Source organism: Mycotypha africana (genome assembly GCF_025528875.1).
Source record: "Mycotypha africana strain NRRL 2978 chromosome Unknown BDF20scaffold_10, whole genome shotgun sequence".
Classification (NCBI taxonomy): Eukaryota; Fungi; Mucoromycota; class Mucoromycetes; order Mucorales; family Mycotyphaceae; genus Mycotypha; species Mycotypha africana.
In genome coordinates, this window is record NW_026515734.1 from 767,788 (window position 1) to 789,669 (window position 21,882).

Below are 21,882 nucleotides of genomic sequence, written 5' to 3' on the forward strand. Positions count from 1 at the left end.
TAAGCGAGCCGAATTAGAAACAGTGAACATGAAGCATATTCTTGCGTTATGACCAGATTATTTAAATAGCATATACTACTACTATTCTGGGAAGCACTAATAGCGTATTGTTGATTACGATGTAAGCTCAAATTCTGTTTAAAGACAGCTTTTTTTTTATTCGTTTCTTTCTTTTTATATGCAGAGAGGAATGGAATGTGTAGGTTTGGAGATACTATTACAGCACTATGCATGCGATGATGGGCTCCACTACAGTATAACGCAAACAACCAAAAAAAGGGGAATTACATAGAATAGTGGTCAATTTTTCCTTGTATCTTCAATTGTCGTAACTTCTTCAAGCTTTGATTCTTTTGGTTGATACTCATTTACTAATTGCTTATGAGCCACAGTTAACTGAGCTTCCAAATCTTGAATTCTTTGTCTGTTACGTTCTTCTTTTTCTGCTGTATGAATCACTTCACTTTCCAGCACAGCTAGCTTAACTTTTAGTTGCTCATTATTAGCTCTAAGCACCTCAACACGCTTTTCTAACGTTTCCATTTTGACCAGCTTTCGTAACCGTGACCTACGTGCCGCATCTGTATTACGCTGTCTTTTTAATAGAACGGAGTCGATGCTGGGTAAGTTGTTGTTTTCTGACCTATCAGCATGCTGGCGGCTCCGTTTTCCTTTGTTATTGCTGGTGATATGCTTGATTGTACCATTCTCTACACTCAGTACGGGTGAAGGCAACGAAGAAGGAGGAGGTTGGATTAGTGGTATAGTATAAAGAATATTTGTTGTAGATGATTGTTTGGGTGACAATGGCTGTTTATCAGTTGTTCCTATGTTAGGTGTTTGTTGTTGCTGCCTTTCATGTAATCGAATTGTACTCAATATTGAATAAATTTTTAATAAGGACAGCAAACTGTGTGGCAACAGCTGTTGACCATCTAACTTGCGAGTGTCTATCGGTGTATGGGTATTGCTATTTCGTTTTTCACTGCACTGCGACGGTTCAAAAGTTGAATAACGCTCTTCATCAGGAGAAGGCAATGATGAGGCAGGATTGGAGCTAGATTTTTCATTTGTAGGAGCGCTGTTTTCTTCACATTTAATCAGTTTTGCTTGGCTGAAAAGAGTTGATTGCTCCAAGTCATCCTCTAACCACTTATCCAAGGAATTGTTATCCAATTTCCAAGATGACGAAGGGATAGGATGGTCTATGGAAACTGTCTGTTCTTCGCGTTTTGAGGACATTTTATACGGTGAAAAAAATATGCTCTGCGTTGGTAATATAGTAAAACTTATAGATATGGAAGAGAACAAGATTCAGTTACAAACTGTTAACAGAGGTGACCTTTTTTTTTCTTTTTTTTTTTTGTTCTTTTATTTGGAACGCTATATCCTCGCTTCTCAGTTCTCTAACAGACAATAATCTATATCACAAACAGGCATGAACTTAATTTTGATTGGGCAATTTGATGACAAGTTTTGTCTCCTTTGATGGTTGTACGTTATGATTGGCTGTGTGCAGATTTACGAATCGCTTCTTCCATTGAAAAAGCTTAATCGTTTATAGTATCTGTAATTGGTTTCGTTATTCTGTATAAGGGCACATTTATCATTCATAGTCATTGAACAATTAGCAGATCAAGATTAAATATCCTTTTTAGCTTGGATCTGGTGTTGATATGAACAGTACTTGGTAGGATTAAACAAAATCAAGAAGCAATTACAGTACCTGAGTAATTTATAGTGAACGAAAAGACAATGTGTATATTTGTCTGAAGCAAATCAGAAAAGGCATTGACCAATTCATGCACAATTGAACACTATTTGATGACCAATGAAATCTCGAAATGCCTTTTTACGAGTTTTCACTATGACTAATACCAGTGGACCGATTTTTCGACAAATTCTATAGACATTGAGAAGTAAAGTGCATCCTCAAAGCAACACTTATTTTGAATTTTACGGTTTCACAGTATAATTCCTGACTGTGATTGTTGCTTTTTACCAACAAGCTATATAAATGTTCAAGGTATTCAGTTTGATACATAACTTGGACCACAACTGATGATAATAAGAAGGCCCTTCTTGAAATAGAATATTTAACGTGGACTGACTCAGTATCTGCTATAATCAATTGCAAATTGCATCCAGACCTCCCTAGGATCAGCGTTTGTATTGATGTTATACAGCGCACGTCTACTTTGCTTTGGACGAAAATAGCTATATCTGCAGGAAAGTTAGATCTCACCATTAACTAACCGATGAATTCTATTGACAATTGCGCTGTTTACTCATCCCGTATGGGCAATGTTTCTGGGTAAATAAGAAAAGCGGCTTCGATAAGGATCAGTGACTAACTTGAAACTGGACGAAGCGCAAACAATAGTTTTGCTACATCTCATAAACAAATTAAGATGATATCACTGATGATGAGTGTATCTTCTTTGCCAATATAGCTTGGGCACGTTCATCAAGGATTTCTTTTTGATCTTTTAGAAGATATGATAAACGACAATGATCTAGCACTCCTGATAATAAAAAGCTGGTTATATTGACTTCTAATTATGTTTTACACACATTTAGGCACAATACAAAACAAACCTCTAGGAAGGAAAAGATCAAATTTTCGTGTAAATAAGTAACAAATGATATATCTTTTGACCGCTCATATGAGATTGGCCATCAAATTTGCTTCTCGATGAACTGTATTGATAAGTCTTACGCCCAAATAATATTTGCCTTCTATAAACTTAAGTGCTCTTGCTTCAAAAACCGAACCCAGTACAGCTCTCAGTATAAAGGGGGGAAAAAAATGCTTTACAACTAAAACTGAAGAAATTTATTAAAATAAATAGAAAGAACAATAAGCGAAGCAAATGATTAATAGCATAGGACTTTTTAATACGGGCAATTCTTTTAAAAGCAATTCTTCTTTTATACTGTAAAGATAAGACAATCTATTCGATAGTCCACAAGGCTGACTGTTCATTTTTTTGCTTTAATCCAATACGATCGTCATCTGCTTCATTGTATGCTGCAGTTTTCTCTTCTATCTGTCTACCCTTCATTTCGAAACCATGCAGACTCTCTGTATCGATAGCTTCATGATCTGTTTTGTCATTGACTTGTCGTCGCTTGTAAATTGAGTTACCTTGGAATAAGTAGACTCCTTTTCTGATATTGATGAGGCATTTGAATGCTACCGTTATGGTGATCAGAATCAGCACGGCAGCTATTACTGTGGTAAAAATAAGGAACTGCCTTGTATGCAAGTAAGGATCATAACCATTTATACGGGGTCTAGCAATAATGACGATTCGATAAATGAAGTAAATGACGGATAAGCAGCCTCCACAAATGAATGCTCCCATAGCATACAAGTTTTCTTGATAAACAGCAATTAAAGCTAGTGATAAACCGATACTACCAAACACAAATACCAAAACTGTTTCAGTAATTGAGTCGTTGTAGCCTAGTAGTTTAGAAGGGATCAACTGAGCAGCAAATCCAAACACAAAGAAAAAGTCCAGTTTGAGCAGGGTCAAAAGTAAGCTCATCTGAATCAAAGCACTTCTTACTCTATTTGGATGTTGAATCATATAGTTAGTGAAATATGCTACCTGGTTAATCGGAATTTGTAGTTTTCCTTGCTTCTGGCTTTTAGCAGCTTGCACTTATTGTAGTTACCGTGTATCTGCTGAAAAGTTTCTGTAATTATCCCAAGCAAATTGTTTTCGTAACCTCCATCCGAAGTATGCCAAAGCTAAGAAGCATGCCGGAATAAGTGCAATAATAGTGTATTCAATTGGTCTCATAATACTTCTATAGAAGTCTTTGGCTGAGTCCATTCCGAATAAACTGTCTTGCCAGCGTGAATCTACTGGATGCCAAAAAGCTTCATTACCGCTATGGATAGAACATCGTCAGTGCATTTACTGTCTAATCTGTAAATATAAAGTGACTAGGTGGAGTTACTGACCATACTGCATTTTCCAAAATAACATGTTGTTGAAGTTGAATGATTGCGTAACTATTTTCAAGGAACCTTGCTCAGTCATTTTGTATTTTTACTTTTACAGTAAGGATCATCATTATCAGTCTCACTTACACTATAAAGCAGAGAATTTGTTAGAAACCAGACTATAACAATTGACAATCTAAACTGCAAATAATTTGGCTAAAGTGTGATCTACGTACCTACGACCAATAAGCCAAATGTGATTAAAGCACAAAGTTGAGCTAAAGTTGTAGAAAAGAATGATTAAAAGGTTGCTTCTGCAGTGGGTAAAATTACTGACTAAACTCTTTAATTGTAGTATTTGCTTTCTTGCTTTCTACAGATTACGTACCTGTATTTCTCTGATATAACGCGTCCACACATAGGATAACCTGAAATATATGTGCGATAATGAACAAGGAATGATAAATCAAATCAGACTCGCTTACGCCTAAGGTATTAGTTAATAGCAGTGTTGATCAGATATTGTAGTCTTTTAACTATTGCTGCCTCAATGCTTCTCATACCAATTCCTGCTGAGTCTGGGTTACAGTTCTGTACTAGACCTAGATGATGCATTATCACCATACCTTCCAATATGCTAATGATGAAGGCCTCAAAGGTGACCAAGCATATTATTACACTCGACTCTTTTGACCGGAATAGTGGACTATCCTTTAGCTCCATTTTAGCTCTGTTAATTGATGGAGATCAGCAAATTTAAAGTGAATCTAATACAGAAAAGAAAGACAGCAAGAGGATCAAAAGAGGTCAAATAACCTTAAATATAAAGTTTGGGCTTTTATTTACTTTTAAAACAAGCACTTTTGATTTTACCCACAATGTATACATGTATTTCACTAAATAAAGCATCGGTGTTGATCGCTCACTGTAGAACATGATCATTAACAACTTATTATTGATTGCTTTCTGTTTACAACAGACAACCTTATTTATATACAATAATAACATCTCACTAGATTGCTATAATTCAAGCCTGTTGGTTTCCAAAGAAATGCATGTATATTAACAAGCAGCTATTCATAGTCTAATAAGTAGAATACGAATTCAAAATAATGGCTTTTTTGTTTTGCAAACTTGCAAGCCCAAGTGTAACCTAGATGTAGTGTAACAGTAGTAATTGTTACTCTCAAACCGAGAAAAAGACAATTTTCGATGCGTGTCAGCCATAAAAGGGTACGGCTGTAACCGTCCTTTTAAATGATCGAAACAGAGTGAAGAGTCTTACTTACTCGTGATGTTCGGGATCAATTCATTATTGCAGCACATTTTTGACTTCCAGAAGCTTTATGGTTGACATGATGACAAATTCAATTCTATTTGCTCAGTCGACAAATACTTTATTAGCAGTTTACCATTATTCTGTTTATATGCATACTGCTGTTTCAATTGCAGCAATTAATCGTAACAATTAGTATATTTCCTGAAGAATATATGCTTTTGTAAATATCAACTTCACAGTTTCTATATTATTTTTGCCACATTGGTTTCGTTATTCTAGCGAATGATGTTATATGCTCTTTCCAGACTCCATCCAATTGCAAGTCATATAAGATACACCTCCTATTACTATCACCAACATAAACAGTTGACCTTCCGTTTACAGTTATATACTCATGGCATATGCTTCACAGATATGAACTGACTCCTATAGTAATACCACTCCAAATGGTACAGAATAAGTGGTTTCCTTTCGATGGGTTATATGCCATAATCTCTTAAAAGAGTTGATATATCCCTACTAAAAAAGATAAAAAAAATAAGGAATACGTAAATGAGGCTTTACTCTCGTTAGGCTCTAGTGCGCAAAACCTTTTATGTTGCCATTAAGTTCAGATCCGAAGCTATGCCTTCCAAGGGAATCTCAACAATTTAACCAGCACCGATCTTTGTTAATTCAAGCGTCTCGTTTATTATTATCGCTGGTTATTGCATTAATTCAGGATATAGCACTGGCAAATAAGTAATCAATTTTTTTCTTATGACTTAACGTTACTTAGATGGCCTTAGATGATACATAGGTATACCAAGTCAAAATACAAAAAAAAAAAAAAAAAAAAAAAAAAAAAAAAAAAATCTATCAGAACACCAAGTCCACCTTTTCGAAAAGCGTAAACTTGTTCCTCTGATCTATTTCGTCCTGGCGAGCTGTTTCACCAATGTCTGCTCGGTACTTTGGTTGTGTCTGTGAAAGCCGTTCTTAATCGAACAAAAATTAATCAAGTCGCCATCAAGGCTGAATTGTATAGCAGTTTGTTGTACGCAGTTTCGACTTTGTAGAGAAGCTTACAGATACACATTCTATTTGAGTGAATTGTCTTCAAAAATTAGATGAAATAGGATAATTGTCAAACTCGATTTTAATAAAAGTGCTGAAAAATAAACGCTTTTAACTTTTTTTACAATGATCAATAATTCGAACAAATTTTCAAATATTTACACCTCCATATAATTACTACTTCAACGTATTATAACTGCTGTTGAGGCTATTTTGCAAACTTAAAACGGTATTCCGTAAAATTAATTCCTTATCTATGAATCGACACATAATGTATTTTTGGAATTACAATTAAACTTTCATTGTCGAAGTATAAATTTGACACATAGATGTTTGTCATTGCTTTTTTGAATACTCTAATACCATCTATATCGGTAGTATGCGCATCGAATGTGTAGAGAACAAATTTTTTGCGCTCTATGGTATCAAATGATTGACAGTCAGCATGCAAACGGCAATGCAACTGTGGTAGCACAATATTTGTGTGCAGCTGTTTTATGAAAGACAGGTTTGACAATCTCATTGAGCATGTCCTCTCGACACGATACACAGGAAAATCCATTTGATTGCCAATGAATAATATCTCTCAAACTAGCCACTCTTCCAGTCCACGACAGCGTCTTAGATCTTTAAATACTAGATTGGTTCGTAATAACGGAACGAAAAGTATCAAACGAATACGGGAAAATTAAATGAAGCTGATAAAACTGAGTTGAAAATGAATGAGAAGTCCTTTAAATTGTAATTAAACCGTAGCAGATTTGATTTTCCCTTTGCCATAAGCAAAACATTTAATTCACTCAATCACCCTTCTTTTTGAAACAGATATTCAAGCATTATTATCAATTCAAGAAGTTATAGCAAATTCAATGAGTAAAGTGGAGTCGAGAATTCAGTTGCTGACAAGCTTGCCGAAATTGAATACTGGAACAATTATTCCTTTCTACCAACAGCATCATAACAATAGCGAAGGAAATCGTAAAACAGCAGCAGTTCCTTATAAAACAAGAGCTAGGAAGAGCCATGATCTAACAAGCTATTATGCAGATAACAGGAGTAGTTTTGCTACTAACTCTATCATCAACTCATTTACAGCTTATACACCGCCATCGTCGCCCAATCGAAAGGACCGTTTGCGGTCTTCGATCAAAAGTACCAAAAGTAACCAAATACAAGCAAAATCTAGAGCTGCAACAATCAATACTTTAGCTACTGAATTGACACAAATGTTTGAAGATGTTCTTCAACAATACAACGCTGCTGAAACAAAATGTAAAAAGTCAGACAGTGAAATGATCTTGGCACTTAATGTACAGTCAAATATGTATGAACAGCGTATAAACGAACTGCATCAGCAGATAGAAATAATGCAAAGCGAGAGAACAAAGCGATTTTCTGACGACTTTATAACAGATCTCATTCATAATTACACAGATACACATGAGGATGATAAGGAAGACTCACAGTATGATGTGCTGCAAATACGGCAATTACTGGAGGCTAATGAGCGAACTATGCAAACTTTAATTACTCAATACGTTTGTAGTTTAGAAAAAGAACGACTCGAAAATAAAACGTTAAGGGAGTTAATTGAAAAGCAGGATAAGCTGATCTCTATTCTACAAAAGAAATTGAGTGATAATAGCCCATCGACAGCAAATATTACTCGAAATGATAGGCGTAGAGGATATCAATCAATACATAATAGCGAGAAACTTTTGAAAGCGCAACTGGAACTTCAAGGAATTGAATTGGAGGATAAAAAAAAATTGCTGTCCGTCCTCATTGATGAACGTGATGGTTTACTTAAACAAGTGAACGAACTCAGAACTTTGTCATCGGCAGAAACAATAGGCATCCCCAAAAACCGAGTAAATGACGAAATCACACTGAAAGACGACCAACAACGAGACAGTGTAAACTCAATCGATATTTTGGCAAGGATTGCTCAATCATCAACTCCAACTTTGCCTGAATCACCCACTCTAAGACAAACACCAACCTCACTTTCGCTAAAAAGCAAGTATTCCTATTTTGTTGATCAAACAGCAATACCGCAAAGCCCTCCTCCAATAAGCCCACTGCCACCCACACCAACTTCACAGCAACCACAGCAACCCACTTTCCTATTGTCAAAATGTCATAGCCAACGTGTACAGTCAAGTTGTCGAGAGCATTTTGAAACGCAATATCGGAATTCAATGCAAGAGCATCGGCATCCTTCATCCACGTCTCCTTTGAAGGTAGATAATATTCCTTCGTCAATACAAACGAGTGCTTCAGTTATCAAGCCTAATAATCCCAATACGACTACAACTACAAAACCTGCGCACCATAATTATGGAAGTCTTTTCAAAGAAGAAGTAGTGCATTCTCATAACAAGAACCACCGTCATTCTTTAACCTTATCCTCCATAATCAAAAGTTTTAAAAGGCATCCATGACATTGAAGATGCTCTACTCCGTAACTTAATGTTTGCAATATAATATACCCTAATAATACTTACAAGATTTTGCTACTTTGCCCTTCTTCCAGATCCTAATAAATAGCTACGTCCGAAATTTATCTTGATTTGATGCCTACAGTAATTTGTCGTAAAGGATTCATAGACATCGCATTCATAGTAATAATTCTTTTTATCTATTGCACCTAAAAAGGAAGAAAAAGGTTCAAAGCAAAACTGTCTGTGACGCTTAGCGGAGTGACGCACCAAATGACGCATGCGCTGCTTTTGTGTTGCGCGTCCCAATTTTCCACTGTCAGATTTCCGAGGATATTCAATTGAAACGCGAGGCAAACGACAAAGAGATTGCACCTTTTACCTTCTCTCAACGCTTCAAATTTGTAAAAGTAATAATAATGGTTAACGAAAAGAAAGATGAAGTATCAAAGCCTTCAGAGGCCGTAGGTGATGAAAAGGATCTTAAGAACGAAAAGAAGGATAAAAATGACAAGAAGGCTGAAGAAGAAGAAGAACTGGTAAAAGCGTGAAAACACTTCAGTTTGAATGAACCCTACTGATTTTACATTTGGTTTTGTATAAATTAGTCAGAAGAAGACCAACAATTAAAAAATGAGTTGGAATTGATGGTTGAACGTTTGCAAGTAAGCATCTACAACTTTTTTTGCGTTCCTTAAATTCGACAGCTAACATCGGTCTGCTAATTTATAATCTTTAGGATGAAAATACAGAGCTTCATCGCCCTGCACTTGAACACTTACGTACAGCTATCCGCACTTCAACAAGCTCGATGACATCTGTACCAAAACCTTTGAAATTCTTGGGTAAATGGTATCCTTTGATGAAGAAACTTCATGAATCTTGGTCAGACTCTTCCGACAAAAAGCTCTTTGCCGATATTTTGTCAGTCCTTTCAATGAGTTATGGGGAAGAAGGACAACGTGAAACATTAAAGTATAGATTCATTGGATCGGATGAAGAGGATATTGGTTCTTGGGGACATGAGTATGTTCGACATTTATCCAGCGAAATAATGCAAGAATATCAATCACGACTTGAGAATGATCAGCCTACAGACGAATTGATTCGCTTGGCTCTTGAAATTGTACCTTTCTTTCTTAAACACAATGCTGAAGCAGATGCTGTTGATCTTTTACTTGAAGTTGAATCCATCTGTCAAATTATTCAATTTGTAGACAAGAACACTTATGAACGAGTATGTCTTTATATGGTTGGGTAAGTATTGTTTTATACATATGAATGAAATTAGTATTTTATTACTTCCTTTCAAGTAATTTAACGTTACTTTATAGCTGTGTCAATTTGTTAGCACCTCCCGATGATCTTGAATTTCTCAAGACAGCTCGAGCAATTTATCGCAATCAAGAAAAATGGGCACAAGCACTCACCCTCTCTATTCGTGTTGGTGATATGGATTTGATTAGAGAGGATTTCGAACAGTGCCCTGATCCGTAAGTTTTGTCCTTGATTGCAGTCTTGTAGGATGGAAGGTCTAATTGATGGAAAATATTATACTTATAGTTTATTAAAAAAACAAATGGCATTCCAACTTGCACGTCAGCAAATATATATAGAAACAGAAGATGCAGACCTCAACGCTTGCATTAATAACTCCAATCTTTCCAGTTATTTCCTTTCGCTTGCTCGTGAATTAGATGTAATGGAACCCAAAGTACCAGAAGATATCTACAAAAGTCATTTAGAAAATCATAGAACTGCCTTCAGTAGCAATATCGATTCCGCTCGAAACAATTTAGCATCTACTTTTGTCAACGCCTTTGTCAACGCAGCATTTTGTAAAGATAAACTTATGGTAACAGAAGATGAAAGCGATTCTTCTTGGATTTATAAGACCAAGGAGCATGGTATGACCAGCGCCACTGCTTCGTTGGGTATGATTTGTCTTTGGGATATTGAAAATGGTTTAAGTTTGATCGACAAATATATGTATTCAACCGACGATCACATTAAGGCTGGCGCTTTACTTGCCATTGGTATTTTAAATACTGGTGTCCGTGAAGAATCAGATCCTGCCTTGGCTTTATTGTCCGAACATTTGGAAACTGGCAGTGTTTCTATCAAGCAAGCTGCAATTTTCGGGTAAGCTTACAGTTCTATTCCAGTTAGGTTTTTTGTCAGTGAGCGATATTGTAATGGACCTTAACATATATTATAGCCTTGGTCTCGCTTATGCAGGCTCTGCCCGTGAAGAGATTTCAAGCCTTCTCCTACCATTGGTTAGTGATACTACTCTCTCCATGGAGATTTCCTCATTAGCTGCCTTGGCACTCGGTTTAGTGTTTGTTGGCACTTGTGATGGTGATATTACTAGCACTATTTTACAAACAATGATGGAGCGTGAAGACAATTATCTTAAGGAATCATGGTCCCGTTTCATGGCTCTTGGTCTCGGTTTATTATACCTTGGTAAACAGGATGCGTCGGATGCTACTTTAGAAACTTTGAAAGCCATCGAACATCCACTGGGCAAGCAGGCTGAAGTTTTGGTTGAAGCGTTATCATATGCTGGAACAGGCAATGTGTTGAAGGTTCAAAAGATGCTCCATCTATGTAATGATCACTTAGATAAGGAAAAGGACGACGATACTTTTCAAGGATTTGCTACCTTGGGTGTTGCGTTGATCGCTATGGGTGAGGATATCGGCTCAGAGATGTCTTTGCGTACATTCAATCACCTGGTAGGTCTCTCATCCATGTGTGTGTTATATTGAATGAGAATTAGGCTATCTTTATTGACGCCCGATTTATGAACCGATAGATGCATTACAGTGAACCTGTTGTTAGAAAAGCAGTTCCATTAGCATATGGTCTGCTTTGCGCTTCCAACCCACAAGTAAACATTCTTGATACACTTAGTAAATACTCTCACGACAACGACGGCGATGTTGCTATCAGTGCTATTTTCGCTATGGGCCTTGTTGGCGCCGGTACTAATAATGCACGTCTTGCCCAGATGTTAAGACAACTTGCTAGTTTTTACCATAAGGATGCTCCAAGTTTGTTCATGGTTCGTATCGCTCAGGGTCTTTTGCACATGGCTAAAGGAACTATGACGTTGAACCCCTTTCATACTGATCGTCAAATCATGTCTCCTGTCGCCATCGCTGGTTTAATGACAAGTATTATAGCATTCACAGATCACAAGACATGTAACTATCCTTGATCAACATTATTACTTCGTTCGATATTCGATATTAACATTATTTGTCGACGCATCTTGTTTTTAGTTATGTTCGGAAAACATCATTACTTACTATACTCTTTGGTTACTGCTATGTATCCACGATTCCTGATTACATTCGATGAATCCGTGGAAAGCTTGCCAGTTACTGTACGTGTCGGTCAAGCCGTAGATGTTGTCGGTCAAGCTGGTCGTCCTAGGACAATTACAGGCTTTCAAACACACTCAACACCTGTCCTGTTGGCTCACTCAGAACGTGCTGAGCTTGCGACCGAAGAATGTAAGTTCCATAGTGTTTTACAGTCAACAATTTATTTGGTACTAATTATTTTTCTCTTTCCTTAGATTTACCTCTGGCACCAGTGTTGGAAGGTATTGTACTTTTACGAAAGAACCCAGAGTATATGGAAGAGGACCAAAAATGAGTGTAAACCGTACAAGAAGTACCACATTTTCAAAATTCCGACCCATTGCACTAATAAAAAAAGAATAGTAAAAAACAAAACCATAACACTGAAAAAGGATTGAATATTTGGACGTTTAAGTCTATTGTACATGCTTTTTATTTATGATCGTGAATTTGCGTAGGCAATGAGTTATTGGTGCTTATCTCGTGGAATCCAAAGTATGGGTTGTAGACCTTAATTTTGCGTTTATAGGATCAACCTTTTTGTTTAATTTGTTCAATTGCTTATTTTGGCTGGTAAGCTCATCGTTCATACCGGTGGCTATTATTTTCAAACGAGAAGTAGCATCACTTAAAAGATCAAGATTTTGATCGATCTCGTCTTCAATCGCGTCGTCTTCTTCATCCGCTTCAAACTGGTATTTATTACGATCTGCTCTAGAGCGACTCTTACGAAAACCTTCCTTTTCTGTTTGTCTGGAGCCTAGTCTTTGTGTTTCTGCTATACGTGCAGAAGAGTCGTATTCGAATTGACGAATTTGATTCCGTTCGGCCATATGTTCTTCATGAAGTTTTTCGATTTCTTTTCTTTGTTTAGAATCTCTACTGAAGGGATTTTTCACAACAGGTATGAAAATTGATCGATTTAATTTCTTCAGCTCTCCAGCTTGAGCGGAAGCACGGTCAGTATAGGCCTTAGATATATCCATATTACGGTTTATGTTTGCAATTTGTGCTACGCGAAGAAAGAAAAAAAAAAAAGTTAATCAATCTGATTCTCTTTCATGCTTTTTTTGCCTTTCTTTTGTTTATTTGGTTACTTGATTGAGTTCCTAACATATTCATCGTAGTGACAGCAGAGGCCTCAGCCTCGTTGATTTTTTGTAGTGCATTACGAGTACTTGCTAATGAGTCCTGTTTGACATTGCGAATCTGTTGCTGAATCTGTCGTACCTCGGGATCTTCTTCTTCAGCAAAAGCACTGTTATCATGCGCCTTAGAAGTATTGTTCGGGCTTCTTTCATCATTATATCCACCAAAAAGGTCGTTCCTATTCTGTTCGAAATCTCGGTTGCCTATTGTACTTGAAGGAGCAGAACTGTTCTTATCTTCATAGATTGATTCGCTAGCAACAGATGCGGTCGATGATGCTAGCATTAAATCCACACCCTTTTCATCGAAGGGATTATTGGTGTCTGTTTTGCTTTTATCTTTCTTCTTCCAGAACTTCATCTTTAATTAAGATTTTTTAATTGATGAAATCGAAAGAGAGAATAAGGTTAGTTAAATTTGGCATGAAAGTCAACATGTTTGACATTTGCGGAGAATAAATTATACGAATTTCGTAACAGTACCAAAATGTCGTTCAAATCCTGTTTCTTTTTTGTTGTTCTCTTTCCGACATGACAGTTCACAAGCAACTCTATAACGGGACGAACATCCCTGTACTAGGCTGTAAATTCACCATGCTAAAATTGATGAAGTTTTATTTGTAACGCAATTGTTTTAGTGGGGACTTATAGGATGCAGACCATTGAAGAATTACGACCTGTTGTCTTTGAAGCTATACGCGCTGGCTATCGGTTGATAGGTGAGCATATCATATTTCAATATCTGTCAAGCTCAAAATCATTGGCATTCTGACATCTTAATAACTGGAAAGATTCGGCAACCGTTTACAGAAATGAACATATTTTAGGTCAGATATTAAAAGAAGTATTTGCTGACCCACAGTTTAACATCAAACGTAGTGATCTCTTTATAACGTCCAAACTTGGTAAGGAAAACCTATTAGTACTTGAAATGTTCTTCTACGACTTATTTTATGCATATAGCACCAAAAGATCAAGGGTATGATGCCTGTTACAAAGCTGTAATTGACTCTCTGAATAGATTTGAGTTGGATTATTTCGATCTTTATCTGATCCACTGGCCAGGGTACAATTTGATTTTTTATACTGGATAACTCATACTAGTGTCCTAAACGAAATAATTACTTTAATTAATAGCACTTCTAAAACGAAGTTATTGGATCCTATAAATGAGGAAAACCGTACAAATAGCTATAGGGCTCTGGAGCAATTATACAACGAAGGAAAGCTTAATCACATCGGGGTTTCCAATTACACTGAAAAACATCTAAGGCACTTGCTAAGCGTTTGTTCCGTTGTTCCTCATGTACATCAATTTGAACTTCACCCATGCCTACATCAACCCGAATTATTAAAACTTTGCAGCGAGAACAATATACAAATACAAGCATATTCTAGCTTAGGTGAAGGCGCTTTAATCAATGGTAAAATCAAGATTGAATGCTTGGATAATATTGCAAAAAAGCACAATGTTAGTGTTGCACTTGTCCTTTTGCGCTGGTCAGTTCAACATGGTAGAGCTATAATTCCCAAAACAAGTTCAACCGCCAGAGTTCGAGAAAATGCAAATGTATTTTCCTTCGAACTTTCTAAAGAGGTAAGAAAATCTTCTTTAATAATGGTACCGTAAATTAAACATCCAATTTGTATAGGATATGCGATTGCTTGACGAGATCCATACGTATGAGCAACATCGCTTCTGTTGGGATCCTAACGGTGTCTACTGAGAAGCTATAGTTTCCAAGCTCCATTATCCATTTCTAAGAATAACTTCAGACAATTGCAACTACCAATTTTTGCACTTTCCAATAATCTATTAAAGCTTTTCATGTTTAACAGAACATGATAATTTCGCGATGCTGCTTTCTGTAACGCATTACTTGCCGTATATCTATATTAGTCTTCATAGAATAAGCGGATTAGTTCACAACCTGATAGATACTGTGATCTAGCTTTATGAGACATGATAAACACACATGTATTAAAGTCTGCTAATAGGGGTTTATTTCAAGATGTCACGTCACAGATAAGAATTCAACTACCCGCAATTATTTCAAGCATAAACAGTTGTCAGCTCGATGAATGCTCTCCATCTTGCTATAAATAAAGGATGAAAGAGACTCAATCACTTAGTTCAAATTATTGATCAAATTAACGTCGATTCTAATCTTCGAATATCACATAGTCTGATAGAATAAGTAAACTAAATATTCAATGATAACCTGCTCAACCTTATATGAAAGAGGTATGAAGGTCTCGTACAACATGTGTACGAGACAATTGCATTTCATATGATCCTGTCAGCTAAACACAACACATAATTCACGGTAATAATAACTAGAGTTTATATAGTTTCTATTAATTTTCTGGTCTGTAATATTGCATGATTACCAGTATCATGAAAAGTCCACCTCTAATATTTGTATATCATCTTCCTTAAAATACGACACACCCCACCGTAAGTTTGACTTTTGTGATCGTCTTACTGTCATTTGTGACTCTACAAAACAACACTTATAATTTACATAGAGAACTATACTACACTGATAAAGTCGTTGCTGTCATGGCTGATGTATAAATGGAGGTGGCGATTGCTACCATCATTGTGTAAGTATAACGGCAAGTGGCTTACGTAGCTGACTATGAGATCTTTTCCCGAGATAAGACAAGATTAAGAGTTAGTGTTTAAATACTCTGAATAAATGAACTACAACAATACATACTAAGTATTCCTTTTTTAATAATTAAATAGATGGGTCAATAAATGAGAAGGTAGTGATTCCGGAAGAACAGTTAAGATTAGTACAGAGTAGGGATAATGTACGTAGTGTGGTATTCGCTGATTTCAACTATAAGGATGATAAAAAGAATAGGACAAGATGTATTCAGAATTATTAGGGTGCTGAATTTTGATAAGTTGCATGCACTCAAGATCCGTGTAATACTTGCGCACTTCCATGAGATCCAATAAGAGATCACCAGAAGAGCGCGAAACGCGATAAACGCGTGAATGAAATTCACTATAGGCAGTATCTACATCCAAATCAGAGGGGTCTCAACGCCTTTATGCCGCGCTTTGACCTATAATTTATAAATACATCCTTAAGATTTACTGCTTTAAATGAGGTACAGTACACGGGAATAATTCAGGTTTCAGGCACACTTTAACCTTACTGGTACTCTCGATATCTCGCAGTGGCGTTGTAATTCCATTAGCAGGAACGGCATGACTCGGTTGTCACCACTACTTCCTTAATTCCATTATAAGCTCAGTGCTACCTCGAATTCATATAAAATACCATCTAAATTCTAAAGCACAAAATCAAGAACTCTTAATCGATCTCGCTGAGTCACCTAGCCTTCACGGAACTTAGTCAATTATCTTTTTGAATTTAGGGAGATATTACACTTTATTATACAGCAAGGATACCTTTTTTGTAGCAGTTATCACTTGGGCATATGAACGAGATTCGGGTGAGCCTTTGATCTTCGAAGTCCTTTCTGAATCCGTTGACAACGAAAAGTGTTGGGAGTGTGGAAGAGCCATGGTCTTTTTCTGTAGATAACTTCATTTGAAAATACAAAATTAGTCACATATCGCGGAGGATGGGACAAAGAAAATGTTAAGAGTTTCCGCCCACTAAGTTTGAGACGTTTGAGTTTGAAGTTGAAGACCGAACTACACTAAAATGGAGACATTTACCTGTAAAGATCGAGCCAGTTTCGTTCTGGCGAAAGTAGGAAAGGACTGAGACGATGTCTTTCAGCTGAACTCCGTCGGACGTTCCTTGTCTTTCCAGATAGAAATGCTGATGGCCATTCATGTCTTTTGCTGCATTGACGTTGCGGTTCCATAGTGCCTTACATGTTTTTCAGACAAGGATACTAAATCACGGACGGTGTCTAATGCTTTTAATGTGCCTGAGCGACAACAATTGCATATACGCGATGCTCGATATTTATCAACTGTCATAGCGAGGAGATCACCAGCTGCTTCTCTAATTTTTCAAGCACGCCACGAAATGCCTAGTACACCAGTTCTAACGCCTTGTAGATGAACGGCAGATTTGTTGAATATGCCGTCACCAAATGTATATGTTATCGGTTTGATAACAGGAATTCATTACTCTAATCTTTCTTTTGTAACCAACCTAGTTTTAATGTCTATATATTACTATTTACGATCTAATCGATACTCTAAAAGTACTCAAAAAGAATATAAAAGTGGAAAAGCCCCTTTTTTTTTATTCTCAAATTTACATTGTCGCTACTTATACTTTTTGTTAACTCATCTATAAGCACTGATCTTTAAATTAAATATCGGTTATAATGTATATGGGGGTACTAACATAATGGGTTGTGACATAGGAACATAGATAGATCAAATACGTTGTTCAAATTTGATCGAGTATGAATTTTACAAATTTGGAGGAATGGAAATTTTAAGAGGTGTAATCTCCGACGAGGAAAGAGAGCGACCAAATCACTCATATACCAAAAATACAGTAGAAACAGTTAAACTCCGATTAGTCGAGCCGATCTCACAGAAATGCCACTTCTCAAATAATGATATATTTAATATCGTGAAAGAGTGTTATAAACTCCAGGTCAAGTTTATAGTACAAAAGTTAGAATCAGGTAAAGGCCTCGTTTATTGTTTAGATCAAATTACTCTTTATATACGCTTTCTTAATTATATTTGCACACCTTATTCTCTCTATAAACTCCGATTATTGAGATATCCGACCGACACCTGGAGCTACAGTTTTTTAGCTTTGGGTTTAGACGAAGCCGCAATATAACTAGACGAAAAAAGTAAATTTTTGAGACCATCAAGTTATAATTTCAAGATCGAGCTACACAAAAATTGAGACGCTTACCTGTAAAAATCAAACCAGCTTCGTGCTGGCGATTAGAGGATGGTGTTTAAGTGGTTGTTGCGGGTGATTTTGGTTTTCTAGAAAACTCCGCAGGTCTTCCCGTTGACTTCCAGATCGAAACGCTAATTGTCAACATGTTTTTAGCAGCGTTGACGTCCCGGTTCCAAAGTATCGAACAGGTTTTGCAGGCAAGGATACTTTGGCCGGGAACTGTCTTCAATGCTTCAAGATTGTTGGAATGACAATTATTGCATATTCGAGAGGTTTTGTATTCATCAATTGTTATCGTCAGTAAATCGCCAGCAGCCTCTCTTCGCTTCAAGGCACGCCAAAGAACTCCCACGACACCAGTCTTATGGCCTTTGATGGGCACTGCACTCTTCCCGAACATGCCATTACCAACTACAATTAAAGGGATCTTTTTAGTGTCGCCTACACTAAAGGGTTCAGGCTTCCACTTGCTCTTCAGGGAATTGCTGTAGAAAGCATGAGTTCTATCAATATTTCTGCGAATAGTGGATGAATTGCTTATCATTTAAAAACCTTACCTATCTTTCTTAGCGAGAACATCGCTTACTTCTCTCGCATCTGCTTTTTCCCTCTCTTCTGGAACCTTTTGCTTCTTCTTCTTCTTCTTTTTACGTTTACAAAAGGCCATTCTGTCGGTATTCTTCTTTGGCCACTTGCTTCGATCTTTCTTCTTCTTCAACCTCAATTGCTTATTGTACTTTGTGGTTCCATTAATAAGCAAATTGACCATGTTGTTGGCAGCACGCTCTTTACCCTGGTATAAACGAAATCTGTCTTCAGCAGTTCTCTCGTCGTAAAAAGAAGATAAGGCTTCGAAGTGCTGCAACATATATTGTACATGACGATCATGTTGTTCGATGATAGAAGTTTTGGCGGTTGGTATGCCACTTTCGATCATTTTAAGTGTGCCTGCTTTCTTCTTTTCCAGCTTTGCAGCGTATCTGGTACTTCCGGTCATATGATAATATTCCTTGGTAGAGCAGCTGCGTACTTGATGTTTGTTACGGTCTAGTCCGATTGCCGCTGTGAAGACAGATCTTCGCCCTGGATCAAGGAAAGCGGGTCTGTAATTGTCTTGTACTTCGTCATAAGAAAAATCTTCCAAAGTCAAGGTGTGATTATGAATGATCATGTCTTCTTTTGTTTTCTTTTTGCGGCTGAACAAAAAGTCTACAGTAAAACCGTCCGACCTAACCATGTTTCGAAACATTACATCAGAACTTTTCTTCAAAGCGGTTAGACTATGACAGAAGCAAAAATAGGGGTGTGTTTACTATTAGGGATAATTTTGCTGAAGAAGTTCTTCTCTAGTTTTACCTCTTAAAGCCAACCTTTTTGAAGTCAAAGACTTTACAGAATTGTTCGAGTTGGGCTGTATAACCCTTGGCAACTTTTCCGGGAAACATGAAGGGTGTAAGAGCGTTTATACTTATCGCGATGAAACGCCATTTCAGCGATGGAATAGGAAAGGGAAAGAAACTCTGAGGAAGTGGTAGGACACGGACATCGTACGGCTTATGCTGTATATGTTCTTGCTCGTACGCAAACTGTATGTTCCATAACGCATTAACAAACTTTGCAGGAGCAGCAGAAAGAGAAACGAGGGTTACTTCTCCTGGAATGAACTCTTCAAATTGTTTGCAGAGTACTTCAATTCGGTTTTTGTCAACGGCCGCCAGCTCGAGGTTTTCTGGCCAATGAGGATGACCATGGCAGACAGATTGGTAACAATACAGCTGTACAATTCTTTGTACATCAGTGCGTTTGATATTCTAGAATGTGTATAAAGAGAAATAAAATGAATAAAACAGCAGAGCATTAAGAAGGTACTCGGTTACAGCCTTACCGGGAGCATAGTTCTCAGTTTGTAAGTAAGGAACTTTGTTAAGCGCTGCTCGAAGCGCTCTACAATGGAGTTCGTGTAAGAGACGCTCAATTCCTTTGCTGCCTCTGTAAGGCATTGGCTATATCCCACGGTCAGCTTGTGGTTTACTTCGATAGTAGGGAACTTTGCCTTGAAGTCTGTATAATACTGCTTTATGTCCTCGGATAATGCCGTTCTGTGAGTAACTTGCTTGCCCGTCACTAGCTGACCTACTGAATACCAGAATTGCTGGCAGAATACATCAGGAATAGACCTGTCTTTGTTGGCTTCTTTACTGTCTTTCTTGCTGTCTTCTTTGTTGGCTTCTTTACTGTCTTTCTTGCTGTCTTCTTTGTTGGCTTCTTTACTGCCTTTGTTGCTGTTTTTATCAGTGTCTTTCTTGTCGCCTTTGTTAGCATTCCTTCTATTCTCCTGATAATGAATGAGGTACGAGTTAACGAATAATTGACTAGAGAATACTATTCTCCTTATGTCAGAGCAGCAAGAGATGACTTTTTCTTGGAATTGTTCGCGAAACGCAGGCTTCACAGCAGACGTAAGAGGGAGCTTCCTCGTGAATACAGTGGAGCCTTCTCCAAGCGTCGAGTTGATAACTTCTTCCTTTGAAGCTATGTGATTGGGACATTCGAGAGAACGAGAAGTAGAATGACCCTTTAAGCCACAACTGATACACTTGACATCTCCAGTTGTTTGCTTCTTCTTTCTCTTTGCTTGCTTCTTTTCTTCCTTGATTGTAGCTGATTGCTTACGTTTCTTGCCGCTACTTCCAACTAAATTTCCGTTAAGCAAACATGAACTTGTCTTGCAGTGAGAGCATGATACTTACCATCACGCGCAGAAACTGCTTTGTAAAACTTGCATTCATGGTATGCCTTGTTGAAATGTCCGCGTGTTTTGCAATCCTTGCACTCGATGCTTACTAGTCATACGAAACATGAATTGAGGATTACCACTATAACCTATTTGTGGCAGCGCGCTCATGTGTTACTTACGGAAGGACTCATCTTTGACTTTCTTCTTATGGGCTTCTGCCACCGATTTGATTTTTTGCAAGATTTTGGCTTTGTACATGGTGAGTAGTAGCTATCAGGATGAAGAAAGAAAGTATGAAAGAAGTATAACAAGAAGAAGGTGGAAATCAAAAGAAAGATGTCAAAGTTATCTTCTGTAAATTCTTTGAATTTGACAACATTTATTTTTTATTACGATTGACAACAACAACCGTTATCTACGTGGCGGAAGAACGTGTCTGGGATCAGTTTAACGCGTAGTTCAATTCATATGGTCCATAAATAAAGTCTTGTAAACCACAACCCTGTATCTATTGCTCATAAGACCTGTGTCACACTAAAATACTCAATAAGTCTCGTAGTACTTTAACGTAATGCCACCATCCATTGAAAAATGTCCACTGACCTTCAAAATAATGTCTCCAATTATTTATTCAATAAATCGTCCAAGAATATTATACCATTTCATCCTAAAGTAATTCAAAATTATCTAAATTAAATATATATATTGTCCAATAAAATTTGTATAAAGTATAAAGTTGAAGCTAAAAGTTCTAATTATTTCCACAACAATTATTTACGATCACATCATAACAGTCAAGCCTTCTTGGCTCAGTTGGCAGAGCGTCTGCCTAGTAAGCAGAAGGTCGGCGGTTCGATTCCGCCAGAAGGCATTCTTTTTAAGAAAAAAACTCACCCTATAGTTTTTTGTTGTCGATGGTCTTTTTTTTTTTTTTGGCTATAGGTGTCAACTGTCGTTCTCTTCTTGTGCCGTTGTCGGTTACTTGTACTGTCTAATCAAACAGCTTTTTCTATCAAGG

General features: G+C 37.1%; 8 protein-coding genes and 1 non-coding gene across 9 annotated transcripts; 4 read left to right on the plus strand and 5 right to left on the minus strand.

Annotated features, from left to right (window-relative positions):
• Positions 1–300: 300 nt before the first annotated feature.
• On the minus strand, positions 301–711 carry BDF20DRAFT_826335 (uncharacterized protein; the record flags this gene model as incomplete). Its single annotated transcript, XM_053078065.1, has 1 exon — positions 301–711. A coding segment is annotated over one exon (411 nt), but the record flags the coding sequence as incomplete, so codon positions are not given.
• Positions 712–2,799: 2,088 nt separating this feature from the next.
• BDF20DRAFT_889890 (uncharacterized protein) lies at positions 2,800–4,754 on the minus strand. Its single transcript, XM_053082157.1, has 6 exons — positions 4,522–4,754; positions 4,347–4,445; positions 4,195–4,236; positions 3,977–4,028; positions 3,685–3,903; positions 2,800–3,576 (listed from the first exon to the last, which is right to left on the minus strand). Exons 1-6 carry the CDS (start codon positions 4,679–4,681, stop codon positions 2,955–2,957), a joined length of 1,194 nt encoding a protein of 397 aa, XP_052932886.1. The 5' UTR covers positions 4,682–4,754; the 3' UTR covers positions 2,800–2,954.
• A 2,321-nt stretch (positions 4,755–7,075) lies between these two features.
• On the plus strand, positions 7,076–9,041 carry BDF20DRAFT_889895 (uncharacterized protein). The gene has a single exon (XM_053082158.1). The coding sequence runs from the start codon at positions 7,163–7,165 to the stop codon at positions 8,735–8,737; it is 1,575 nt and encodes a 524-aa protein (XP_052932887.1). The 5' UTR covers positions 7,076–7,162; the 3' UTR covers positions 8,738–9,041.
• A 112-nt stretch (positions 9,042–9,153) lies between these two features.
• On the plus strand, positions 9,154–12,403 carry BDF20DRAFT_826400 (armadillo-type protein; the record flags this gene model as incomplete). The annotated part of the gene is made up of 9 exons (XM_053078069.1): positions 9,154–9,273; positions 9,343–9,399; positions 9,474–9,991; positions 10,069–10,227; positions 10,298–10,876; positions 10,953–11,475; positions 11,556–11,946; positions 12,025–12,258; positions 12,324–12,403. 9 exons carry the CDS (start codon positions 9,154–9,156, stop codon positions 12,401–12,403), a joined length of 2,661 nt encoding a protein of 886 aa, XP_052932888.1.
• Positions 12,404–12,584: 181 nt separating this feature from the next.
• On the minus strand, positions 12,585–13,617 carry BDF20DRAFT_838589 (uncharacterized protein; the record flags this gene model as incomplete). The annotated part of the gene is made up of 2 exons (XM_053079183.1): positions 12,585–13,120; positions 13,206–13,617. 2 exons carry the CDS (start codon positions 13,615–13,617, stop codon positions 12,585–12,587), a joined length of 948 nt encoding a protein of 315 aa, XP_052932889.1.
• Positions 13,618–13,785: 168 nt separating this feature from the next.
• Positions 13,786–15,143, plus strand: BDF20DRAFT_889905 (NADP-dependent oxidoreductase domain-containing protein). The gene is made up of 5 exons (XM_053082159.1): positions 13,786–13,975; positions 14,048–14,161; positions 14,220–14,322; positions 14,394–14,853; positions 14,909–15,143. Exons 1-5 carry the CDS (start codon positions 13,909–13,911, stop codon positions 14,981–14,983), a joined length of 819 nt encoding a protein of 272 aa, XP_052932890.1. The 5' UTR covers positions 13,786–13,908; the 3' UTR covers positions 14,984–15,143.
• A 3,841-nt stretch (positions 15,144–18,984) lies between these two features.
• On the minus strand, positions 18,985–19,298 carry BDF20DRAFT_889918 (uncharacterized protein; the record flags this gene model as incomplete). The annotated part of the gene is made up of 1 exon (XM_053082160.1): positions 18,985–19,298. A coding segment is annotated over one exon (287 nt), but the record flags the coding sequence as incomplete, so codon positions are not given.
• Positions 19,299–19,692: 394 nt separating this feature from the next.
• On the minus strand, positions 19,693–20,603 carry BDF20DRAFT_798022 (uncharacterized protein; the record flags this gene model as incomplete). Its single annotated transcript, XM_053076308.1, has 3 exons — positions 19,693–19,938; positions 20,013–20,337; positions 20,482–20,603. Coding segments are annotated over 3 exons (693 nt in total), but the record flags the coding sequence as incomplete, so codon positions are not given.
• A 1,059-nt stretch (positions 20,604–21,662) lies between these two features.
• On the plus strand, positions 21,663–21,735 carry BDF20DRAFT_t136. Its single transcript has one exon. It is a non-coding gene; the product is annotated as a tRNA-Thr (tRNA).
• Positions 21,736–21,882: the final 147 nt, after the last annotated feature.